Source organism: Molothrus aeneus, chromosome 6, assembly GCF_037042795.1.
Source record: "Molothrus aeneus isolate 106 chromosome 6, BPBGC_Maene_1.0, whole genome shotgun sequence".
NCBI classification, from domain to species: Eukaryota; Metazoa; Chordata; class Aves; order Passeriformes; family Icteridae; genus Molothrus; species Molothrus aeneus.
In genome coordinates, this window is record NC_089651.1 from 56997429 (window position 1) to 57022361 (window position 24933).

The 24933-nt window shown below is 41.8% G+C and overlaps 1 protein-coding gene across 2 annotated transcripts in view; it reads right to left on the minus strand.

Moving 5' to 3' along the window:
- Positions 1-3367: 3367 nt before the first annotated feature.
- The window catches only part of HIF1A (hypoxia inducible factor 1 subunit alpha), a 35396-nt gene continuing 13830 nt past the window's right edge, over positions 3368-24933 (minus strand). The window contains exons 2-15 of one of the 2 annotated variants that reach the window (XM_066551262.1): positions 23165-23355; positions 22071-22216; positions 21892-21976; positions 18538-18650; positions 17299-17501; positions 15557-15663; positions 15224-15371; positions 14114-14334; positions 13649-13929; positions 13004-13126; positions 12370-12782; positions 11450-11558; positions 8621-8747; positions 3368-8461 (exon numbers count right to left, since the gene is read on the minus strand). In XM_066551262.1, coding sequence (XP_066407359.1) covers positions 8310-8461; positions 8621-8747; positions 11450-11558; positions 12370-12782; positions 13004-13126; positions 13649-13929; positions 14114-14334; positions 15224-15371; positions 15557-15663; positions 17299-17501; positions 18538-18650; positions 21892-21976; positions 22071-22216; positions 23165-23355 — 2419 coding nt within the window. In that variant the 3' untranslated portion in view covers positions 3368-8309. The remainder of the gene's footprint in view (positions 8462-8620; positions 8748-11449; positions 11559-12369; positions 12783-13003; positions 13127-13648; positions 13930-14113; positions 14335-15223; positions 15372-15556; positions 15664-17298; positions 17502-18537; positions 18651-21891; positions 21977-22070; positions 22217-23164; positions 23356-24933) is intronic. The other variant, XR_010783768.1, reaches the window with a different exon arrangement.

Consider the following 24933-nt stretch of genomic DNA (forward strand, 5'->3'; position numbering starts at 1 on the left):
GGCCCCGGTGCCGCTGTGTGTGGCGAGACCCCGTCAGTGACGAGCGCTCGCTCTGCCCGCCCTGGGCGCTGTCCCGCTCTCCCTCGCCGTGGAAGGCGAACCCGGTCCACGGGCAAAATGCCTCTCCGAGCAGCACATCCCTGGGTGATCCCGGGGCGCAGCCCGCGGGGATGAGCGGCTTCGGGCGGGATGAGCAGCGGCGGGGCCGGCGCCGCTCTACCACAGCCCAGAGATCCCGGGGACGCTCTCGAGGCGCGGGGCTTCACATCCCCGCCCCAGTCCCCACAGGCGCGAACAGAGATGTGTCGTCCCTACGGCCGCGCGGCGCGGGCGCCCTTCCCGCGGGGGAACCGCTGCTCCCGAGCCCTCCGGGTCACGGCCCCCGAGCGTGCTGCCGTGGGGACGTGACACACCGCCACGCTCCGGTGAAGTGGCCGCTGCCGGCCCCCTGCGCCGGTCCCCGCTGCTCCCCCGACTGTCCGAAAACCCCGACGGCTGCGGGAGCCCCGTTGCCGCCTGGGCGAGCGCGGCACGCAGGGCTAAGCCGGCTGCCGCCCCCCCCGAGCGGCGGGATGCCCTGCCCTTCCCTGCCCTGCCGTGTCACATCGTGCCGTGCCGTGCCGCCCGCTCCCCGCATGCACGGCCACACGTAGGCGGCCGGGGCAGCGGGGCGGGCGGGGAGGGGGCCGCGGCTGCCGAGCCGCACGTAGGGTGGGTGGGTGCGGCCTCGCCGGCGGCGCGGAGCGGGCGGCGGGGGCTCCCCTGCCGCACGTACAGAGAGGGGCCAGCGGCCACCGAGGCGGCTGCCGGGACCAGCGCCGGCGTCGGAGAACCCCGCACCGCGGTGAGTACGGACCCGCGGCACCGGGCACCGCTCGGGGCAGGGCGGGCAGTGTCCTGGGGAAGCCGGTTCTGATGCCCGGGAGGCTCCGCAGCCCCCCGGGCGGGTCACCAGGGGGTTTGAGGACGGGGCTCAGGTTTCAAGGCGGTGTTGCGGTGATCGCCGCTGCGGTCGGGGCTTGGCTGCGGATTGTGGGAGCGCGGCTGGACAGCGGCACCTGCGCCGGGAGCGCTCCCGGGCCGGGCGGGAGAGCGGCCGGGTGCCTGCGCTCCCACGGGATGCGGCGCTCGGCAGGTGCGGGATCCCCCCTGCGCAGGGGAAGCCACGCTACCCCTACAGCGTGTAGGGGAAGTATGGGTTTGGGATGAAGCCTTGTGTGGTGTCTTTGGGATGTTTAAATCTGCAGGAGTTTTCCCAGCGACCGGGTAAAGAATTCACATTTTGCTTTCTCAAATAATCATGCACTGTGAAATGAGTGTTGAATTCTGCTGGCTACGGTATCGTGATGTTCTCCAGTTCACCAATAGCATCAACTAATTGATCCAAAGGTCGCTCCTTACAGCGAGGCGCATCAAGCTGTCAGCTCCTACAATGTCAGGAGCTCCCAAAGTGCTCCAGGCATGCAAGCATCTTTCTATATTTATTGTATTTCCCAAAAGGTTATTTCCCAACCTTTAGCAGCCTTCATTAGGAGGTGATTTACCATCGGCTGAACAGCAGTTGCCTTTGAGCACCACTGGTTGCCAATGTCATTGACTATAGGAACAGATGTTTGCAGAGCTGTTGCATATGAACTGTACAGGGTTTAGCAGGAGAGCTGCACCTGCCAGAGTTTGGTTTGCATTTTTTCTCTTTTTTTTTGAAAAGACACTTTCATCTATCATTTAGATTAATTTTTAGAGATGTAGAGCAGTGACCCTGTTCATCCAGTAGATGACCCTGACTTCAACAGATTGTACTGATTTTGGAACAGAATGCCAACTCTGTTAGGAAAACAGATATAATGTACTACCCCCCTGCAATGGATTTAAGGATTCAAAGCACAAGTAAGTCAAGAGTGACACATCATGGAGCAAGTTCACCGTTACATACAGCTCAAACCAAGCCCTGTTTAGTTACAGGAGTCATCCCTTAATTTAATAGGAGCAGAGGAGCCTGGCTCTGGAGTGATTCGTGAAGCTCAGAGTGTGTTTTCTGATTTTTGTTTTTTAAACATGCAGTGAGTGGGGTGATTTCTCAGGGATGATGTTTCAAGGAACACTATATGGATTTTTTTTTCCCCTAAGGCAGATGGGGCTGCATGATGCAAGATGTAGTGAGGATGAGGCTGTTGTGCCCATGTGAATGTGCCCTAAGTCCTCCCTTGCAGGAAGTTTGGGTACAATGTAAAGAATGAAAATGCAGAAGAATAAAACCAAGTAACAGGGCCTCTTCATACAATTTATCTGGTGTGGTATATAAAATTAAAAGCAGTATCAATTTTTAGACTAATTAATACTCTTCTTCATCACCTGTGTTTTCAATGCTCCTTCAAATTATTCATTAATACATTTTAGAACAATTAACGCCTTCAAACTAAAAAAAAATAATAAATAATTAGATGATGTAAGGAAGAGTGTGCTGGTTACTGCATCTTCTTTATATTCAACTGCTAAACAAAAGGATAAAATCCTATTTGCTCTATTAATTCCTAGTTTATAAGTTGCAATTTAAAAGCCATCCTGCACTGATATAAATAATGGGGTTTTCCAGATGCATGTGGCACAAAACAATTTTTTTACTACTTGATATGGTTGCATTAGAACACATGTTCAGGTTGAAAATATGAAAATAAATCATGAATATGTTTTATTAAATAGCTTATTCCACCTTCAGTATCTACAAACCTATTGCTAGTAACAGGATCATGTTCTACTGGTGCTTTCAGACTTCCCAGCAAGCACAGATTTTGCAAAAGCTTTTTAATCTGTGCAGAAGTGGCATTGATTTAAGGGGACAGCAGGAGTCACAGGTTCTTGAGCTATTTGTGTGTACTGACAGCAACTGAAATCACCTGGGGACATGGCCATGGATTCAAACGAGTTTGTGTTTTGTTACTAAGGACATTCCTGGTGTGATTAATCAAAGAGGCTCCATAAATGTCCTCTGTCCCTCTGGCTCTGTAGCTGTTGCTCTCTCTTTGGCTTCCTCCAGGAAAAGCTACTCCATCCCCGTATTTGACTTGTTAAATTGTATGTTTGACCTCTTTTGTTCACACTCTGCTTAACTCAGGTGGGATAACCACATGTGAATGGGATTCAGCTTATATATAAATATTATCTATTTATATTATATTTAGTAGAAAATGTATGTTTTTGGGGACTGTGACCATGTCTGCTTGATGCCCTAGTTACTGACAGCGGGCAGTAAAGTCTCAAACCTGCAAGGAGTTTGTAACTCTGCACAGTGGTTTAGTTCACTTTAAAGTCACCTCTGCCTATTACAAAGGGGAAAAGGGATGGACAGAAAGATCACAGATGTCACAAATTAGAAACAAACCCTCTCTTTTATTGAATTTTATACTGGTACACAATCAAAAAGAAATACAGTCACAAGTACGTCAAAATGTTTCAAGAGAAATATCAATTGCAATACGTTGTACTTGGTTCCAAAAAAGAATTCCATTAAAATATACCACTTCTTCATGAGAGAATACTGCTATTATTCACAAAATCTACTGTACTGTATAAATCCAGCAGCAAACTCTTGAACTTTTTGGTAACTTGCTCAAGGTAAACAGGGAAGCAGAAGGAAAATGATAATTCAATTCTAGAATTTGGATCAAAAATCACAGTCCTCCAGAATGGAGCTTTTCAGGGAGTTAAGTCATAATGGTATTTTTAATGAAGGCTGGATACCCAACTCATGTGGAATTCCTATGAAAATGGACTTCCTACAAAGTCCTGGTGGCCTGTTTCTTTTCATGCTGGACAGTTACAGTTTGAGCAACGTGCCTTAGTGCAGTGACATTGGAGTGAGATGTGTGCTCAGGTCAGGAGCAGGGCAGCAGGGGGAAGGGGACAGATGGCTGACCTGGGGCCTGGCCAGCCCGGCTGACAGGGGCAGGATGCTCCCAGATCCCACCACACTGCCAGGAAAGGTTCACTCAGCAGGGAACAGGGGAGAACACTTGCCAACAGACACTGCCTTTAGCTGCCAGTGCTTAGCTGTTTCATTAAACAGCTCTTTAAGTAATGAAACATTACTATTAAATATGCAGTAGTTTAACCTGTAATCATCAGAATTACCTGACCCAACAGTTGTATTTCATTGGAAGCAGAGCTGATCATTCCATCCAAACTAAGCTTTGAAGTCCTTAAAACCCTCATCAGTGTTAAGTGGAAATGGTTCTTTTGTGCCCTAATCTGTGATTCTTTAATTCAGTAATTTGGGAGAGTTGAATGTGTGAACACAGATACTATTAAGTGTTGTTTCTCAGGTAAGTTGTTTCCATTTCACCCAAAGGTTTTTAAAGGTCACCAAAGTCCAAGCCAGTCTCACTAGGTGGGAGGAAGGTATGTTAGCAAGAGGTACTTTGGACTTGAGGCTACTTTCATTTACTCATATCTTACACCCAAGATAAGTTACTGCACACCCTATTTAAGTGATTTCTGTGGAGTTACAGCTGTAGTTTATTTTAACTACTTTCAGGTAAAGGAAGGAATTATGTCATCATAAATACTACTTTAAAAATTCCTTTACCTTTTAACAAACCATCACTGTTGATGATTAAAACATCAATAAAATCTGTATGTAAGAACAGTAATTGTACTATGCCCTGAAGAAAGCCTGGCTTGACTACTGCTCTAGTCAGGAAAACTTGGAAAGTAGAAAGTAACTCTGTTCTTCTCCTCAGTTTACCATTTTCACATAATTAGCATGTTCTATATACAGGAGAAAATATTGTATTTACCCACAGTTTCTTCTTTACAACAAAGAATAAATCACAGAATTATTTGCGTGGGAAGGGACCTTAAAACCTGCCTAGTTCCAAACTCCTGCCATGGGCAGGGACACCTTTCACTATCCCAGGTTGCTCCAAGCCCCATCCAACCTGGCCTTGGACACTTCCATGGCTGGGTTCTCCACAGCTGCTCTGGGAAACCTGTGCCAGTGTCTCACCACCCTCACAGACATTAATTTCCTCATCATTTCTAATATGGTGTCTCAACGTTTTAAAAAGGCAGCAAGCTGTAAAAAAAGCGTGCAAGAAGAACACTAAGAAAACACTTAGAAAGCTATTTATTCTAGAAGCTTTTACTCCAAATTAGCTCCAGCATCAGACTCTGTGTTCCTGGAGTCTAGAGAGACCAAAAGCAAAAACTTTACCGGGGTGGGGGGGGGTGGGGGGAACCTTAGTAAAACAAATTTTTAAAAAAAGCAACTGAAAGGTGAACTAGGTTTTGCAAACTGTCATCTGCACTTAGCAAAGCTCTTACAAGGCCAGAGCAATTACTGCTCTTTTTCTGTGCCTTGTTCAGTGTCTTTAGGAGGCTTGGGGGGATTTTGTTAGGTTATTTTTCCCCTCCAGTAAACCAATACAGCTACAGCAGTTCATCATAGTAATCAAAATATTATTATTATGCATACTAAATGTTGTTATTATGCATAGTAAAAATGTTAGAATTGAGATTTTTAGATGAAACATGGCTCAGTTAAATCCACAGATGCTGTCACTAAGATCAGAGATGATCAAGGACAGGGTGGATGGGGCTCTGAGCAATCTGATCTCATGGAATGCCCATGACAGGGGTGTGGGAACAAGATGATCTTTAAAGTCCCTTCCAACCCAAGCCATTCTCTGACTCCAGTGGGCTCATGACCATAAATCATATGGGGCACTTCAGTCTTCCTTCTCTTTTTAACAGAGATTTTATTTTGAAAACTTTCTGCCCTCTTAGTGCACCGAAGAGGACCTGACAGATCCAAACAGGTCAGGCTCCTCCAAAACACAGCCAAGAGATCAGCATAACACCTCTGACCTGTCTCTTGGAAGTGCAAAGGGATAACCCACCCCAAGCCAGCTCAAAGTTTGGTGGGGCAGTTCAAAAGCAGAACCCAGCTGCACTTTTCACCTGCCTGCAAGACTCTCACAGAGGCACCACATCAATCCATGCAGGGCTAAAGCAGGAGGGATGCCCTGAACAGCAGGGGCTTAACCCAACTTCACTATTTAAACCTCCTAACTGCTGACAGAGGAAGAAAAGCCATAGAAAGAATGCCAGCCCAGACACAGCAGGCAGGGAGGAGCTCTGCTGCTTTTAGCCATTAAAAATGCATTTAAAATGTTCACTAGTGAAAATGTTCTCTGCATGAAGCTTCAGCTGCAGCTGACTGCCCCTACCTTCTCCTCTCTGTGCAGCCTCTACTCAAAACTTTATCAAGTGTGCAACTATCTTCTGCTGCCAGTGCCTTATCATCTTTTGTTAGTAGTGTCCTTTTAGTTTCATAGACTTGTGGCAGTTTGGAAAGTGCTCCTTTCAGTGGAACAGTAAGTTTAGAGAACAGGTTATGCTTATGTACGATGACATTGATTTCAAAACAGTGCAATGAAACCAAAAAGTTTACAATATAAAACCAAAATAACTCCTGTGACACTCCACAACTGATTACTTATATTGAGATAAGTTTTGTACAAATAGTTTGGAGAATGCACAGAATATCTTGACCAACACAGGGTTACCGGTAGCACTGTGCTTTATGATAGCAAAATGAGGAAAGTCACTGGGTCAACAGCACAAAAATGTGGAACAAGTTTCATCAAGTATCAGCTTAATTTTTTAATCATGGAATTTTGTGATAGAAATCCATCTCAGATCAATCACTGCTGTGAATTTTACCTTTTCCTGCTTTCCTGTGTTACCTTGATAAAGCTTCCAGAGACAAGCCTTTAAGCTGTTCATAAAGGTGAATTCTTTCTGCTCTAAAGTAAAACAAAGATGCTGCCTCCTTGCTGCCAGGTTTGCTCACTGCTGTGATTACAGGTTGAGAAGTGTAACGTCTTTGGCGAGTGGTACAACACTGTCTGGGAGACTTCAGGACTGAACAGGCTCAAAGAATTAATGCAGAGATGTTACAATCAAAATAAGGAAGCAGTAGTTTCCAATCAACTCTAAGTTAAAAAGGGAACACGGATGAACAATAACCACTAACAAAAATATAAATTATCTCATTTCTCTCAGATAACACACTCCCCAAGGGGGCCTGGTCCACAAATAGTTTATTGATGTAAGAAAACAATACAGTTAGTGTTAGATCCAACCACAAAGAGCAAAAAGAATGAGTGAATGAAGGTTTTGTACAGTACATATAGGAAAATAAGATGTTTGTGACAACTATATATTTCTAAATAAAAAGGCTTCTAAATATATTCAAGTTATTGAAATCTACATGAAAACATATGGATGTTAATAGCAACAAGGTGCATAAAACCAAAACATCAAAATATTGAGCAACTCAATGATGTACTAGATAAAAGTTTGCTAACAATGCAAGATGTTTTACAATCTGCTTGAAATATCACCTATACCACACAGGGTAAGCTGAACATTTAGATTTAAGATCATACACAATATTAGCATTAACTTCAACAACTACAGGCAGGGATTTTTTTTTTAAGCTGGCAAAGTGACTACTTTAAGAACATCAAACTTTCTCTAAATTGAGAACGTATCCAAAGAAAATGCTGCTAGCCCTTTCCAGATAAAGCCTTTCCTTTGACTAACCACACCCACTGAAGTCAAAAGCATAAGACAGCATTTGAGAACAATTTATATTACAACGTGACTAAAATAATGACATAATCCAGGTTTAAACATGTTTTCATAGGCAAACAAAAGATTCTTCTTAAAAACTAGTTTTTATAAATGCAGAATATATTGCATGAGGAACTGCTGGTATTTTTTAAGAAAATATATTGTGCGATTGTGGCTACAATGCACCGCTGCAAAGCATTGTTGTTTCTTATAAAAACTATTAACATAAAAAACTTACTTGAACATAAAGAGTAAGAGAGCACAAGTCTTCCAACTACCTATGAAAAGCAGGATGGAAGTATTGCCAGTTTTTCCTGTGTTGACATTTTACTAATGATAAGTTTTGGTGACCAACTCCCCAGCCAAAAAATAAATATTTTTTTTTTAATCAGGTGCATATTTCAAAGCTGCTATTGCAAGTGTGTTTTAAATGTAATGGACTTAAAAGTGTATGTACCAAAGAATTATAAAAATGCACTAGAGTTTGAGTTATTGTTACATAAAGAACATATTAAAAAGACTGTCAAAATAAGTAGAAAGGGGATCAAAACTGAACTAACTGAATTAGTGCAGTACTGTAGCCAGGCTTCTAAAATCAGATATAGAAAATATAAATAGACTGCTTTAGGTGATGATTCACCAGTGTCCAAAAAAGGAGCAAGTTTTGTGAAAGCTCAGTTAACTTGATCCAGAGCTCTGAGCAGTTCTTCCCCCTGTAGCAGGTTTCTGTTGCCCTGTATGGGAGCGTTTACTTCGCAGTCGTAACTCGTGAGTTGGGGGAGTCCACTCTCATCCATCGACTGCCCTAGAAGTTTACTTGCTATGTCTAAAGAGGGAGGGGAAGGAGAAAAAGTGCACTTTATTCACCATGCTTAACCTCTCCTAGAGCTGTTCACAAGGAGCTATGTCTGGATAGTTTTGGAGTCTCTGTTCTCTTTCACACAGCCCCCTCCACCCCCTCTGCCTAGGAAAGGAAGATACCAACCAGTTGATAGTAGAATGATTGTCTTTTGCTCCACTCCACTGTGACCATTTGTTTTGCATCCCTTTACACGTTTCCAAGCAAGTGATGCATTTCCTCCACGGTCACCTGTCTGCTGGAATAAAGACCCCTAGAAAGAAATAAAAATAATCTTCTTTAGTGAATACTGTAGCTTTATAACCCTTCATGTCCCTCTTCCAAATTAGCAATTCATGTCACTAAGTACTAATATGGTATTGTTACAATTTAAAGTGGATTTGGTTCAGAATTTGGGGAGAAATATATTTCCAAGTACACTAAATTGAAAATTATTTAACAGAAAACTGAATCAGGTTTCAAGACCTGACTTCCCTTAGAGAGAAAACAATTACAAAATCCTGGTTATCATCAGGTACCAGGCTCAAGATTAGCGTGTACAAGTACACAAACACACCCATTTAATTACCACTGCTCTGGGGTGAGTAAGCATCAGGTTTTCACTGCAGTCTCTAATGGCTTTCTGCAATGGAATTAACAGTGTAGGCAGGAGAGTCAGGAGCCTCAGTAGGTCGATTCTATCTACACATTTAGGATGTAAATTCTGCTTGCACTCCAGTTATTGCCACCAAGCCACCTGACCCAAGCCTTGTGAAAAATGCAGTCCTACACCAGTCTAGTGCAGATATGGCTCCTTAGCATATTGTTTTGACAGCAGAACAGAAGATATGGAGATTAGGAAGCTGTAAGGGCTTTGTATAATTGGGATAAGGAAGAAGAAGCTGCCACTGAAACAGATGGGATGGAAAGAAAAAGCACCATCTTAGTATCAAGTCTGCTGGCAAAAGTACTTGAATCTGCAAAGTTTGGTCTTGTTAGTGACACTGACTGCTGCAAAAAGAGGAGAAGGTGTTTCACAACACTGCCATTATCCTCAAAATAGTGAGGAACATATGTTTTCAGGTTATAAAGCACCTGTGTAAGTCAAGGGAGCAGCTGTATAGTAGAAGTTATAGTTAACTCAGAGCTGCAGTTCATAGTGAGATTAGTCACCTACAGTGCTGCTGCTTATTTTTTACCAAGAATGCATTCCAGCCCTACATGTTAAGAAAGATATGGCTTGTAACTGTTCCAGTGTAATGATTTATATCATTATTCTATAACTTCACTATAACACAATATTTTATAATCTTACTATATCTTGTCCTTGTCTAATTCTCCTGTTTTCTTAGGAAGCTAAAAGTAGTATTTTACTTTGGTCTTCATTTATTTTCACTCTTGCAAAATACATCCCACTTCCCTAGAGCTAAAAAGTTGTGGCAAGTGTTTGTACAGCCCTAGAACAGCATGTATTCTAGGCTTGGATTTAACATTATTTTTCTTCTGCTTGTGTGAAAGGCCTGTATATCCTCCCAGAAATCCACTGTGGAGAGAGAAGCCAAACAACAAAAGCACTTCTTAAAATAACTCCACTAAGACCCAGCTTCATGGAAATTCAACTTCTGGCTCTGAGAAACCATCACAATATTTGTAACACTTTTGTCAGATACAGACAAAAGAAAAAGTTTAGCAAAAGATGAAGTCTGAACCTGTAAGGATTAAACTGGCACTAAGCACAGAAGCCTGAACTCTATTCCAGCAGATAACACAAACTGCTTGTGTTCCGTGCATTTAATAACATTCCATGCTGTTTTGAATATTTTATCAACAACATTATGAGCTGTAGCACCTCTGCATGAGAAAAGGGCAGTGGAAAGCAATAACATTTCTTGTAGAGCTGTGAATTCTTGCTGAGCTTCTGGAAGCAGCAGAACAACGTGCATGGAAGTGCAAAGCATTTAACAAATGAAAACAACCACATAGAAAGGCATAGAAAAACTGATTTGTCTTATGCTCAGACTAGAATGCTAGAACAGGAATAAGGAGAGTTCAGAGGAAAAATAATCCTGCACTGTAAGATATGGTAGATGACTACAACTAGGAGGTGGCCCAGTAGAGAAACAAAGAAGCCCACAAAGAAGCTCAAAGGCTACATTGCAGTAGAGGAATTAAAACTAAGAGTTTTTAAAACTTGACAAGTGGGAATTTGCAATGAAGATGAGAGAGAAAAAACAGTGTGCAAAGGCAAAGCTCAAGGTTTCAAAATACTGAGAATTGACAATGAGACACAAAGATTATGAAGACAAGGTACCCTTGCAGAAAATAACAAGCTGGACAACCCCCAATCAAGTGACACAAATCTAGGACTATCTACAAAGTTTCTTTTGAACAGCTGGGACAGATGAGGATGAGCTACTCCCAAGTGCCCACACTAATACTAGAGAGAGCATGCATGAAAGGGAGTGGCAGTAATAGACATCAGCTAGGTTATTATAGGAGCTCTCTTCCCTCACAGTTCAGATGGTCTTATCTGATTAAGTAAAGGAATCTCAGACCCAATGGAAAAATAGAAGCATAGGAAGAAGCATAAGAACACTAATCTTCAGTGTTGACAAATATGAAAACTGAGTTTGAATTCAAAAGTTAAATCAATAGAGCAATTACACATTTAAATGTGATGTCTTACATTTGTGCATATTTTACTAAAGAAACACATATGTTCACAGAAGAGTATCTTCTACCTAATCAAGAAATGCACACGGGTGTAGAGGGCACTTTTGAAAAGGTGACAGTAAAAGAGAACTAAAAGTGGAGTATCTGCATATAAATATATAATTAAAATTTCACTATCAATTATCTCTCATCCCAAGATTCCACTGCTTACCAACAGCTTAACTCAGGAGTCTGCACTGATGCCTCATTTTAGAAATTGCAAGGTTAAAAGTGAACATTTTAAAATGGTAAAACAAAACTCACAATTCCAACTGCCTGAAAAAGTGAACCATCATGTTCCATTTTTCGTTTTCTCTGAGCATTATGCAAAGCTAGCATCTTTGGATTTAGTTCTTCATCCAGTGCAGTAGATCTAAGAAAAATTGATTCAGGCTGTTAAGACGTTTCTACTTTCCTCGAACCATTCTTCTTTCGTGGACACTTTTATAAACAACATCACAGAACTGAATTTATGAACTCCACTACTTTTCGTTCATAAATTTACTTATTTCAACAATCATTTTCTATGAGCACAGCAAATGTTAGCCTTTAATCTTGCTGTGAAGCTCAGAATGAGTTTTAACAAAAAATTTAAATCTGCAGAAAAAAAAGCATAAAAGTTCAGCAGCTCACTATCAACAGAAAAAAGGGAAGAAGGGTGAGGAAAAGTCTATTCGGAATATTTCAATGTACAGATAAATCTTTTACATATCACAAATCTCATGTTTGACTTAATATAGTTTTCTATTGTGATAAATATGTACTACAGGCACCACAGACCATCACAAAACACATTTAGTTTGAAAAGCAGTATCTATTGCTTGTAGATATCGGTACATCTGATATCTGCAGCACAGACTGTAGTTGCCTCTTACCTCTAACACAGTGGACAAGGATGAAAGCACCAGAAACATTGTGTGGGTGTAACTACCTGAATTGCCTGCATTTTTATAAAGGCTGCACATCAGGTACAAGAGCAGAACAGAATTTTTACATGAGGGGCTTAGGTAAAGGCCACCATGAAATTACCTTTAGGGGGGTTTACTATTAAAAAAGGACTCATTTGACATGTCCAAATTTAAATGTCTGTGAAGAACGCTGAGGATGAACACAGAACAGCTGGCAGAATTTATATCTAATTCCTCGAGCAGAACCAGAGCTTAAGCTGCATTTTTTTAAAATACCTTTCATTGAGAGTGACTGTCAGCAAGCTGGGTGCTCCTGGAGAAGGCTTTTCCACCTGCTCCACCGTTCCTTTCCCTGCCCTGATGGGTGAGGCAGTTCGACTCCTGCTCCCCCCGTAGGGCGAGGCGGGGGCGCTGCTGGGCTCGGGGCCCCCGCGCGGGGGCGAGGAAGGGACCACGATCGGCTTCACCTCGTCCCCGCGCTCCTGTGCCTTCAGCTTCACCTCCTCGGGGCTGCCCGTGCCTGCCTGGCCCTGCTGCTGCTGCTGCTGGAACAGGGGGACGCTGCCTGCACTCTGCGAGCTGGACGAGCTGCTGCTCTCCAGCGGGGACAGCTGATCGAAGGAGCGCAGCTGGAAGTCGTCATCCATCGGGATGTAAGGAGCCAACATCTCTAAATCTAAATCGGTTTCCTGGAATGGACAAGAGGGGGAACTTAGCAGTGTGGAAGAAAGCTCAGCTAGGACTTCATCAAGGTTTTTCCTGTTACCAAATCCTTACAAATTTTTTTAAATTTTATGTTTTAATCAAAATATTACATAAAAAGGGAAGGAGGTGCCTGAAAACATTCTAAAAAGGAAAAGAAGTACATTCAAAATTCTCTATCATCTTTTTCTAAGTTACTGTACATTACCTGAGTAGAGAATGGATTTTTTGCTTCTGTATCTATGGCAAAGAGTTTCTCCACTAATTCCAGTTTGAATTCACTGGCCATATCATTATCCACATCAAAGCAGTAGTCGTTGGGACTACTGGGCTGTGAAAACATTTTGAACACAGTTTTAGGTTTCTGTCACTGCATCACTTGCCATTGTTACCTACAGGTTCCCTGCAAAATGTTCTAATGTAGAAATTAATCCCAAATTGTAGCTGCACAAAATTAAAATGGGAAAGGAAAACTCTTACATTTACCTGTATACACTCAAATTTACCCCACCAGGGAAGCACTTGCTTAACTGAAACCTGGAAGTAGCCTCTACAGTAATTCACTGCAAATACTTTGCTGTTTAGGGAAGCTGTATCTGAACCAACTGAATGAAAAAGATCAATCCCAAGCTCTCTTTGTTTCTGTCAGATAGTATCGCAGACATTTGCAAGACTCACTTTAATGAAAAGATATGACAATTTATCAGTTTTCTCAGATCATAGTGTGAGCTTAAGTCATAAGGTAGAAATAATTTCCCATTCCTGTCCTGGCTGCATCCTTAACCAGATCTGCCCCACAAGACCCAACAGCACATCCATTTTAATGACAGCATATCCAAATGATGAAACTCACCTCAGGGGAACTTTGGCTGGTACTTGCATCAGAAGGGCTGGTTGGTTGTTCTTGCACCTGAGGCATGGTAAAAGAAAGTTCAAGTGGCTCTGTGTTTGGCTCCAGCTTTGATACAACTTCTCTATTGAGTGCAGGATCAGCATTGCTACGAAGTGGCTTTGTAGTTTCAGAGGCAGGTAGTGGGGACATTGCCATATTTATATTCTGCAATTTCTCACTGGATGAGGGGAGCATTACATCGTTATACAAAGGAACTTCATCACATTGTTGTTCATCAGACTCTATAAAAATTAAAAGAAACCATCAACCTAAGTAACAGTACCGTGTGTGTCTATGGACCTCATTAAATTGAAACAGCAGCTGAAATACCACTGGACAAGTGGTACTGGGAGGTTATTTTATGAAATCTACTATAAAAAGTAACTTTGCTAATTAACATGCTCTCCAATTTAAACACACACCCACCATTACTGCTGAAATCTAGAGAGATAATTGTGTCTCCAGCAGCTGGGGCTAGCACGGTTAAAGCATCTGGTTCCTGTTTAAGTTTTTCAAATAGGCTGTTGGTATCATCCAGGTCATCTTTACTGAATATTTTGGTCATTTTCATCTCAGGAGACTCCACTGGTTTCAGCATACACTCAGTTTGTCCAAGGGAAAAAATTAAGTCCTTCTGAACAATTCCACTGTCAGACAGAGAAGAAGATGACTGTTAAAGAACAGCTAAAAGGAATAAGTTCTGGCCTAATAGCTTTCTAGGTTGAAACTCACCCAGTCTCCCCCACCAAAAAACCCCAAACCAGAACAAACAAAAAACACCCCACCACACATTTCCCACAAAATTACCAGGATAAGAGCTTTAAGATTTTTTTTTGTTACTCATTCTTTCCTCAAAAGTAACAGACAAAGCAAGCACTAATTGTGGTGCAATCATAAAAAAGCAACAAACATAAACATGCTTTTCTGAAAGCATTGAAAAAGGAAAAGATGCTTAAAAAAGAGAAAAAAGTTACATATTTCCTAAACTGTTTTTCTTTGTTTTAAATGAATGGGAAATATCTTGATAGACATATTGGGACATTCACTGAAGTTTTGAAAAACTAATTTAGGACTATTAGACATTTGCAGAAGAATAGTCAACCAGTCTGCCCTCAACTGAAGCTTTCAACTAAAAAAGGAGTTCTAAGGAATAAAAAAGATAGATGGGATTGAGAATGACACCACTACTGCTGCTCTGACTCCATGACAAAGTTATTGGTGGAATTAACTGCTCCAGACTTGGGACAAAGATTAGAGAGTTGTTTAGAATGCAAATGCTCAAGTGCTTCCAATCATACAGAAGAGGCTGGTTCTACACTCACTTGCCCGCAGAGATCATCTACTGACATCACTAGACCAAAAAAGCATTTTGTTCTCAAATACAATTTCTAATCCTAGGACTGGCAGTATTCTAAGAAAAATTTCACTGGTAGGAAACAGCAGCATCATAACACACTCAGCAGGGGACCAGCGCCATCAGAATCTGACTTGGTCTTCACTAAAAATGATGACAACACTGAAGTCCACTCAACTTACCTCAACACATAGTTCACACACACTATGCACTGTGGCTGAGAATTCTTAGTGTTGTATATAACAGTTGCTTGAGTTTCAACCCAGACATAGCCACCTTGTTTGGCCAGCATTCTGTACTGTCCTGTTGTCACCTGCCCTTTTGTGAACACTAAAAGCAGAAAGAACACCAGCTTCAATTACAGGCAGAAAAACCCCAGCAGAACTGTTTGAGGTCAGTATTCATTGCAGATTCCTATCTGCAACTAAAAGAAAGCCCTTGTTCTTCTGCTGCTTTCCCCCAGGGCTGTTTCCATCTCCTGTAGTTTGAGGGCTTTAAATTCAGTTTTCACTTACTGTCATGGTGTGTTTTGGTCAGATGATCAGAATCCAGTGCGTGATAATACTCATAGATTGAGCGACCCAAGAGCTCCTCTGGCTCATACCCCATCAACTCTGTAATTCTTTAAAACAAGAGAAAAAATTGCTATGTGAAAGCAGACACTGGCCAGCACAAATACCAGAGCATTTGGATGCTTGCACATCTAGAAAAACCTTAAGAATCACTTCCACACATATCAGCAGCAAATTTGGTTTACTGGAACTTTTCATTTTGAAATAAATTGCTATTTTGATGTTTCTTTAAAAGAGAGATTTCAGCAGGCATAGGATTTTAAGTCTCACTGAGTATTTATAAATCACATAGTGGGGATAGGATTTAACAAATCCCCACTTTTTAGACATTTTTGTCTTTTTGCTTCAAGGTAGACCAGCTACTTACAGACCAGCTTAGGCAAACATGAGAATTTAACAAAATACTAAAGGTACACTTCAACAGTTTTAATCCTGCAACTAAGAGAAATTAGGAATCAGATTTACTCTTCCCACTCAAGCACTGCCTGCTTTTAAGGCAAGTGGGATTTCTTTAGTCTCTAGAGGGCAGTGCTAACCAGGGAAGTGCTTCTATTTTGCCCCATTCTAGATGTGGAAAGTGACCAAATAAGTACCTTCTGTGTGTACCATCAGTCCTAGAAAGGTTGTTACTGCAGAGGTCAGAAATTACCATGTATCAACCTCTTCCTGCATCTAACTGCAACAACTAACTAGAAATTCACTTTTGTTATAAAATAAACGGGTAGTAACAAATGACACCAAATTAAAAACAAACAAAAAAATTAAACAAACCAAACCCAAACAAAAAAAAACTTGAGCTATTTCCTTCATTTGCATTTATCAAATTTATCAAGCTAAGTTCCCAGAAGATAGGAAAATCAGTCTGATGTGTCTGACTACACCCCTGATTTGCACCAGAACACAGAATCTCATTTTTCAACAGCAGATGTATTACATTAAAAGTACAGCTGAACATCTGGGTATTTTTTGACAGAAGAAAGCAGACACTGATCCCCTGAGGAAGGGAGAGGAGAGGAAGCAGTAGCAATAAAATACATCTGACAAGTATTACACACATACTCTTTTCAGTCACCAGAATGCCCCATCTTTGACAAACCTAAAATTCTGCTTTTTCAGTGTCTGGAAGAATCCTCTCATTTCAATTTAAATCACTGCCACTATAGTAAAGACCAGTTTGAAGAGGGAGTTAACTGAAGGCAAAGGATTTATCCATAGAATCACAGAATGGCTTGGGTTGGAAAGCACCTTCAAGACCATCCTGTTCCAAACCTCTGCCATGGGCAGGGACAGCTCTCACTAGAGCAGGCTGCTCAGAGCTCCATCCAGCCTGGCCTGGAACACCTTCAGGGATGGGGTAGCCACAGCTCCTCATCAAGAATTTCTTCCTATTATCTAATCTAAACATGCCCTCTGTCAGTTTACAGCCATGGTCCTGTTACTGTCTGCCTGTATAAAAAGTCCTTTTCCCTTCTGTTATTCTAAAGTGATAAACCTGCATCCTCCTTAGATCTAGAAATCTGGCTTTTGAGTCATCCTGATCAGCTAGGAAAAGGCCAAACATGCCATCAATGATTGCATTGTCAAGATAAATCAAATTACTGAGAAGACAAACATTAGCCAACATGTACCAGCCCTGCAAATCTTTCAAATGAATGATTTTTTACAGTATAAATCGTATACATTACCTTTCATCACAGTAGGAAAATTTCATGTCAAGACTGTGACGACTGAGGAACGTTTTACTGTCCAGGGGGACCTCAATGTTTGATGGGTGAGGAATAGGTTCACAGATCAACACCAGGCAGGTCATGGGAGGCTTTTTGTAGCCACAGTGAGTCTGGTTCCCACACGTGTCATACACACGGATGTGGCCAGTGCAGTGCAGCACCTGCAGGGGAGGTGGGGTTTAGAAAGAGAAGATTTGGTCTGTCAGAAAACACAATCCTATTTCCATCAGCACACCCAGAGCCAAGTCCTTCCCCTCCCCACCCCTCAGGGATGGCTGGAGGAGAGCAGTGTCCTCCCTCCTCCTCCTCACCCCGCACATGCTGGGATGGGTTCACAGCCCAACTCCTTCCTCAGCAACAGCAGCCATTGCTGCATTTCTGTCAACTCTTCTCTCTAGTCACTGTAATGACACCTCTGATGAGCAGCTGCCTCAGCAAAAGGCATCCACAATTTAAATCTGAAAGTTATGGTAATAGTAGAAACCCCCATTTTAGATATTCTGCAGAACTGATGACAGAGATCAAATACATTCTTCAACAGATAGGAATTACTGCATTTTGTGGGGCTTTCTTTTAACCATTCTGAAGTAGAAATAGTTCACAGAAACCAGCAAAGAAGTTGTTTGATCCAGAATAATCAAATTCAAATCATAAAAGAGAACTGTGAGCCATAATCCACTGGATACAGTAAAAGGTTACTTTGTCCAGAGGAGAAAATGCATTCACTGCAGAAAGTTATCGGGCTGGCCTCTTTTTGTTCCAACTGTTACAAAAGGGAGAGCCAGCAGCTTCAAAAGAATGGCATTGAAGTCCTTCAGAGAGACCTCAACTACCACATTTTCAGTGACAAATCAAAAGAAATCAGGGATCAGCATAAGTGATGTCAAGTACTTTTTTCCCAGAGAAGGCTTTATACAATCATATTTGGTAATTATAATTGTTTGTAAGTAAATGACCTCTAATTTAAAAGGAAAATTCATTAAAAGAGTTTTGAAAAACTAATTTTAAAGCATTGTTTCAGTTACCTCTGTGATGTAGTCAGCATTAAAATTCAGCATAATGCAGCAGAATTAATTAATTATAAAGTACTTAGTGAAATTCAAGCTTGTTACATGAAGCAAAAATGTTGAAATACAGTGTTATGACATCTGAAGAGGAAGCTGCCAAACTATGCAAATATTTCTTTGCATTAGTTACCTTCCATGTAGCAGACTTTATATTCACTGTTCTTCCCCTGCTAGTCAGTGTACACTTCATTCTGAGAAAAAAGCTGCGCTCCGTGTTCTGCTCTTTGCCCTTTTTCACAGGACCTAGCAGAAGCAAAAGCAAACCAATTTTTAAAACACTTGGATCATCTTCCAAAGGCATTAAAAAACCTCCACAAACACCTTATAGAACTCTAAGACTAAGGGAAGACTCAAAAAATAAACTAAGAAGATTCATACACCTAATAGCACTTCTAATAATGGTATTTTTCAGAGCAAGTTTTACTATAAAGTAGATTAAAAAAACCTGAAGTTTCATAGAGTTTTAGAATGATTTGTGTTGGAAGTGACCTTAAAGAAACCATCTCATTCCAACCCTCCTGCCATGGCCAGGGACACCTTCCACTATCCCAGGTTGCTGCAAGCCCCATCCAGTCTGGCCTGGAACACTGCCAGGGATGGGGCACCCACAGCTCCTCTGGGCACCCTGTGCCAGGGCCTGAGCACCCTCAGTGGGAAGAATTCCTTCCCAAAAACCACCTAACCCTGCCCTCTGGCAGTGGGAAGCCATTCCCCCTGTCCTATCACTCCAGGCCCTTATCCAAAGTCTCTCTCCAGTTCTCCTTTTAGCCCTTTTAGGTACAGAAAGGGACTTAAAGGTCTCCACAGAGCCATTTCTTTTCCAGAGAGAACAAACCCAGCCCTCTCAGTCTGTCCTCACAGGAAAGGCTTTTGATGCAGCCCAGTTTCAATAATTTAAGATCAGGATTGTATTTGTAGCCAACTCCACACTCCCAGATTTCAGGAAAAAGGAGCGGGAAGAGAGAGAGACCAACTGGAAATTTAATAATTTTAAAATTGTGACAGAGGACAAGAAAAACATATGTAGAATAAGAAGCCTTGATGAGGTGGTTTCCACTGAAATGCATCAGTAATTCACTAAGAGGAGGTTCAAACCAAGCACCTTTTGGGCTCGTTGCTCTTCAGGACTGCAAGTTTTTCAATTCAAAACTAACAACTCAGCTGTTTATATGCATCCAAGTATTTCCACGGTGATTTACACTCCTGGAGTAAACAGGGACCAAGTTTTTAAACACATTATTAACATTCTTGGGAGGAAAAAAGTTGAGAAGCACTAATACAAATCAACATTGGCAGCACTTATTTTTTCCTTGCTACCAGCAGGCTTTAAGTTAAGCTTCTGCCTGTACAGAGGAGAACCTTGCAGAGTCAATTACTAGTTATGCTCTTGTGGGCAAAGAAAATGTAACTGATGCTATCAGGAGAGCTGCAAGCAGCTCACAATGTGTGCAAGGAGGAAATGCAGCAGCCAGGAGAAGGAGCAGTGGAAGAGCCAGTTTGCTGAGGCTTGCTGAAGAGCAAGGATCAAACCATGGCAGAGGGGGAAGTTTAGAACACATGAGCTCACTTCTGATACAAGTTTATACAATAATTTGTTCTCATCCTCAACAGACAAAAATAGCTATGAAATTCTTCATGGTGGCTTGCATTGCAGTTACTGGCTTGAAAAAATTAATTAGAAAAATGTTAAAGCCCCTATGCAAACTTGTTTATTGCTTCTAGCAGAGGCAAAGACTAAAGGGCTCAAGCATATTTTATGCTACTTTAAAACAATCTTTATAATGGAGGAAGTGGAGGAGAAACTAAAACAGAATTCACAGAAGCAGCAAAAACTTATTTAATTCAGTAAGTTTTAAGAGTTAAACCAATCTAGAAATTGATAGCTGAAGATGACATAACATTACTGTTACCAAGTCCTGATGCATGAGGTTCTGCTTCTAGAAGCAGCTGTAAAAGATGGAGCAACTTTCAAGTCTGATTCAGCACCAGACATTATTTTTTAAAATGGCCAGCTTTGAAAGTTTAAAAAGCAGCTTCATAAAATGAGAATGCAGTTCTGTTTCTGCCAATTGCATTTATATTCACTTGCACTTGTACAGTCCCAAAGGGGAATATTTAATACTCAATTCAAAACCAAAATAATTCCACTGATGTAAGAGCTGCTGTAGAAGGCAACCTGGGAATACCAATAAATATAAAAATGTACTATTACTACTGTAATTTAGACTTCTGTCTGCCAACATCATTTGCAAAACAGCTTTTGTAATAATGGTTTCCAGACATCTGATTCCAGGCTGGCCAATTTAGACATGCTTGAGATGGTTTGCATGAAACTCAGTGCTAGGACATTTTTAAGAATAAGCTTTTGCAACAAAAGCAGGTTTTTTACACTGCTTTAGGGAAATTGTTCCCCCACCCCCAAGATGTATTACTGTGTTCCAAAGGGGGAGGCAGGGGAGAAGTCTAATCTAGCCTTAGAAATATACTTCAATTCTAAGGGCAGACAAATTTACAAAATCCTTACAAAATCAAAGTCAGGCCCTTAATGCTATGGCATCTTATCAGGTCCTTTCCACTGAATTAAATAGGATGACAACATAAGACTTACACAAAATTTACAGTGCCACAAGAAAGCAGAGGTCAGGTTTATTAATTTATCACTATCTGAATTCAGAGTCCATATAAAACTCATTTCATGAAAGGGAAAGTAGAGGTCAGATTTTAGGCTTCTAACTACTGAGTAAAGCAGATTTGTTTGGAGACATGCAGGCTGCCAAGTCTTTATAGCCTTTATCAAATCTTTAGAAGACATAAAAGCTGTAATTCATGGGCGATTGTTAAATTTCAAAGCACACAGCACGTGTAAACACGGTGTTCTGCTCCCTCAGATGGAGAAAAGAAGAGCCAGAAATCTGTGAAAAGATACCAATTTCATGCACCAATTAAAAGGTGCAGAGAAGCGTCAACCCCAAAGCCCTTTTTTGGGCTGTTCAAGTATTCCCAGATCAGCATTTAAATACAGTATTTTTTTTTGTCTTGGGTATACCATCACAGATTGCTGGAAGAAAGCATTTGTTCTCAGCTGTCCTGTAAAGACAAGGCCAGACCAAGACAAATGCACCAACTGAGCTTCTCCATGTCCCTCTACAGCAATAGCTTAAAATCCTTCTCATTCAATCTACCTCTAATTTTATTCCTGTAGGCACTTATTCTTTCAACCCTCAAAAACTCCATTTTAGTAATTAATTTTGTTAGATTAAAGAATCCCAATGAAATCTCATTTCTTCTATAATTAGGATATAGCCAAAACATTTTGGTGATTCCTGTTGTTAGTGTCTCTCAACAAGGTTTCATTTGAGATTTAAGAAATAAAAATATATTAGCTTTTGAACTCAACACCATTTTCTGGCAGATATCCAACTGTATTAATGCCAACAGAAACTATCAATAAGTAAACTAAATTGATTTTTTTCTTTTTTCTCACCATTTCTGTGTGTAAGCATTTCTCTCAGCTCCTCGTGGTCACATGGATGAGTGAAATCAAATACACTGTGCCCCGTCAACTCAAACTGCAAAAATGAAGAGGTACATGGGTGTTTAACTTCACACACACAAAAATGGAACAGCTTTTTGAAACAGTCTTAGGAAGCGTCAGTATTTCACCTGAGTGAGTCCCATACACTTGTTCACGTTTTCAGACATGTAAATCATGTCCCCATCTTCAGACAGAACCATGACAAAGCCATCAAGAGCTTTCAAGTAGAAACAGTTCAGTTCCTTCTCCATTTTGGCTTCTGTCTCCAGCTCACCTGCAAGCAGCCACACATTTTTGTTTAAGCAAACACCAGCCATTCTTCACTTACCAGCAGGAATGACTTCTGGCACCAGTCTGCAAGGAGTCAATCTTGCAGGACCATTCAAAGCCAGTATAATTCATTTAGAGAAATGATCAGTTCAATTCTTCAAGCTCTAGTAAAGGTATCAGAAATCACAGAAAATCAGAGTGAGTTAACCCTCTGTGCTGTTATGTATTAACCAATAAACCTTCCACCTTAAGGAAAAGGTCTATGTGGCTAAAAATGTATTACCCATCTAAAAAAGGCATTCTAAACCTCTCAGGGGTTTTCTGGGAGAGCTTTCCAAGTCTGGCTACAAAGTTACTCCTCCACACAGTAGAGGCAGACAGACATGCATGAGCACAAATAACCAGTATACTGCCCATGGCAGGCTATCAGCTACAGGCTACAACCTGACTCAGATATTCCTGCAGTTGGAGCTGCAGACACAACACATCCTCAGCTGACTTCACCTCCAGAGGAGCACATCACACAAACACAATTTATAAAACTATTCCTTGCAGTTTATTTTAAGGGGACACAACTATAGTTAGCTCAGTCAACCTTGAACCAAGTACCTACAGCCAAGAAAGCACAGCTGGAACAAACAAGTTTAGAGGTAAAAGAGGTTTAAATAAAGGAATATAACTTTGGGAGAAGGGTCAATAAGACTGAAAAGGGCACTATAGCTGTGACGAGACAGCCAGGATTCACCAGAATAGAAAGGGAAAAAATGAAATCCATTGAAGAGTGGATTTTACTTGTGTCATTGCTAACAGCTGATTTCTCCTGTAAGGCCTCCCACCTTCCCAGAACAAGAACACATCTACTAACACATTCATTTATTTTACTGCTGACAGGCCTTACAAACACATTCCTCCTCAATTTCCCTCCCAGAGGGTGCCACATGCTGTCCCTTACCGGCATCCAGCAGCTTCCTCATGCGCAGGTAGCTGATGGTGAGCCTCATGATGGAGGCCTTGTCCAGGTGTGCACTGACAGTGTGGGGCAGGGGCAGCTGGTGGGCCAGCTCATAGAACACCTCCGACTCCTTGCTCCTCCTGCACCGCGCCGCATCCCGCGACTTCTCTTTCCTGCGTTCTGAGCTAATCCTAGAGAAACAAAGTTTTGAGTTAATACAGGGAACCGAGCTCTGCAGGATGGGTGTCTTTGAAACTAAGTTGCCCAGCAGCCAACTGGAACTTGAATAACGTTAAGATTCAGTTTAAAAGTGCAAGTGTAATTCTTTGTATCAACTTCTGCCCCGGTTGGGCGCTGCCAGACCTAAATTCAAACCCACAGTCTTCAACGAGATCAGTTCTTCAAAGAGACACTTCCATACCCAGAACTTGTGGATCTGTGCAAAAGTCCTTTTCAGTTAGCACACATCTTGTGAGAGGCACCACAAATTACAGAGCAAAACAATTCACAAGCTAATGATCCCTGGGACATAATGAACCAGATTCAAAGAACCAGAGAATGCTTTGGGTTGCAAGTGACCTTCAAGATCAACCAGTTTCAGCCCTCCTGCCATGAGCAGGGACAGCTTCCACCATCCCAGGTTGCTCAGAGCCCCATCCAACCCGCCTGGAACACTGGAATGGGGCAGCCACAGCTGCTCTGGGCAAGCTGTACCAGGGCCTCACCACCCTCAGAGTAAAGAGCTCCTTCCCTATACCTGACCTGTATCTCACCTCTTCAGTGTTACCAAATACATACCCAAAAAACACATTTTCAGTCCTTTACCTGCTGTGCTACTACCCACAGTGGCCAAAGCCTTGCTTAGTTTGTGCAGAAACACAGGTGTGACAATACTGTGTTGGATGTTGGATGTGTTAGAGAATCTCTTCTCCCAGCCCGGCAACCAAAGGAGTCAGGATTCTCCTGTTCTGGTTTTCAAGGCTGTTTGTTTTCTGTTATCTATCACATTCTTTCCCTGACCTGCTGAGGTCTGTTCAGCAGGCCAGTCAAGAGGCACACCGCCCACTTTCAGGGCAGTGCTGTCTTTTTGTACTAAAAACTACGTGTACTTTCTTTACAATTATTTTCCAATACCTATGTTAGACAGTCTGTCTCTACCTTAAACCAACCCAAAAGTGCCACCATCACCCAGAAGATGGAGGCTAGGAAGGAGGAGAAAGAAGAACAAAGCATGCCCAGATTCCTCCATCTTGGGACCCTGAGCGCCCATTCTAAAAACCCCAAAATTCTACTTTTCACCCTGTGACAAACTAACTATCACTCTACTTAAACTTTCATGGCTTGTAAATCCTCATATAAAGTTGGCAATTTTTTCCATGGGTCAAAATCAAAGGCACAGGGGTCTTGGGCTCTGTGCCAAGGTCTCTGAGCCCCCTGGCAAGGGCTTGAGCCATCCAGGACAGCCAGAGGGATGTCCTGGGTTCTGACAAGAACCCTTCCAGCTTGTCTCATACCTTGAGTGCTGCCTCTTCAGCCTCCAAATCCTGACCCTTCAAGCCCATTCAACAAATTACACCGTAGGTAATTTCCCTCTCCATGCTCCAGCATGATGGATCATGTACATTCTCCAAGTTCTTTCTTTTTTACCATCCTTACAAAGCCCACCTAACAGGTCAGACAAGCAAGGGTGCTCATTTTACATGAGATATGCTGCTTTTCAAGCAATCCAAAAAGTCCCTTCCCCAAAACTATTCTATGATGATTCCATG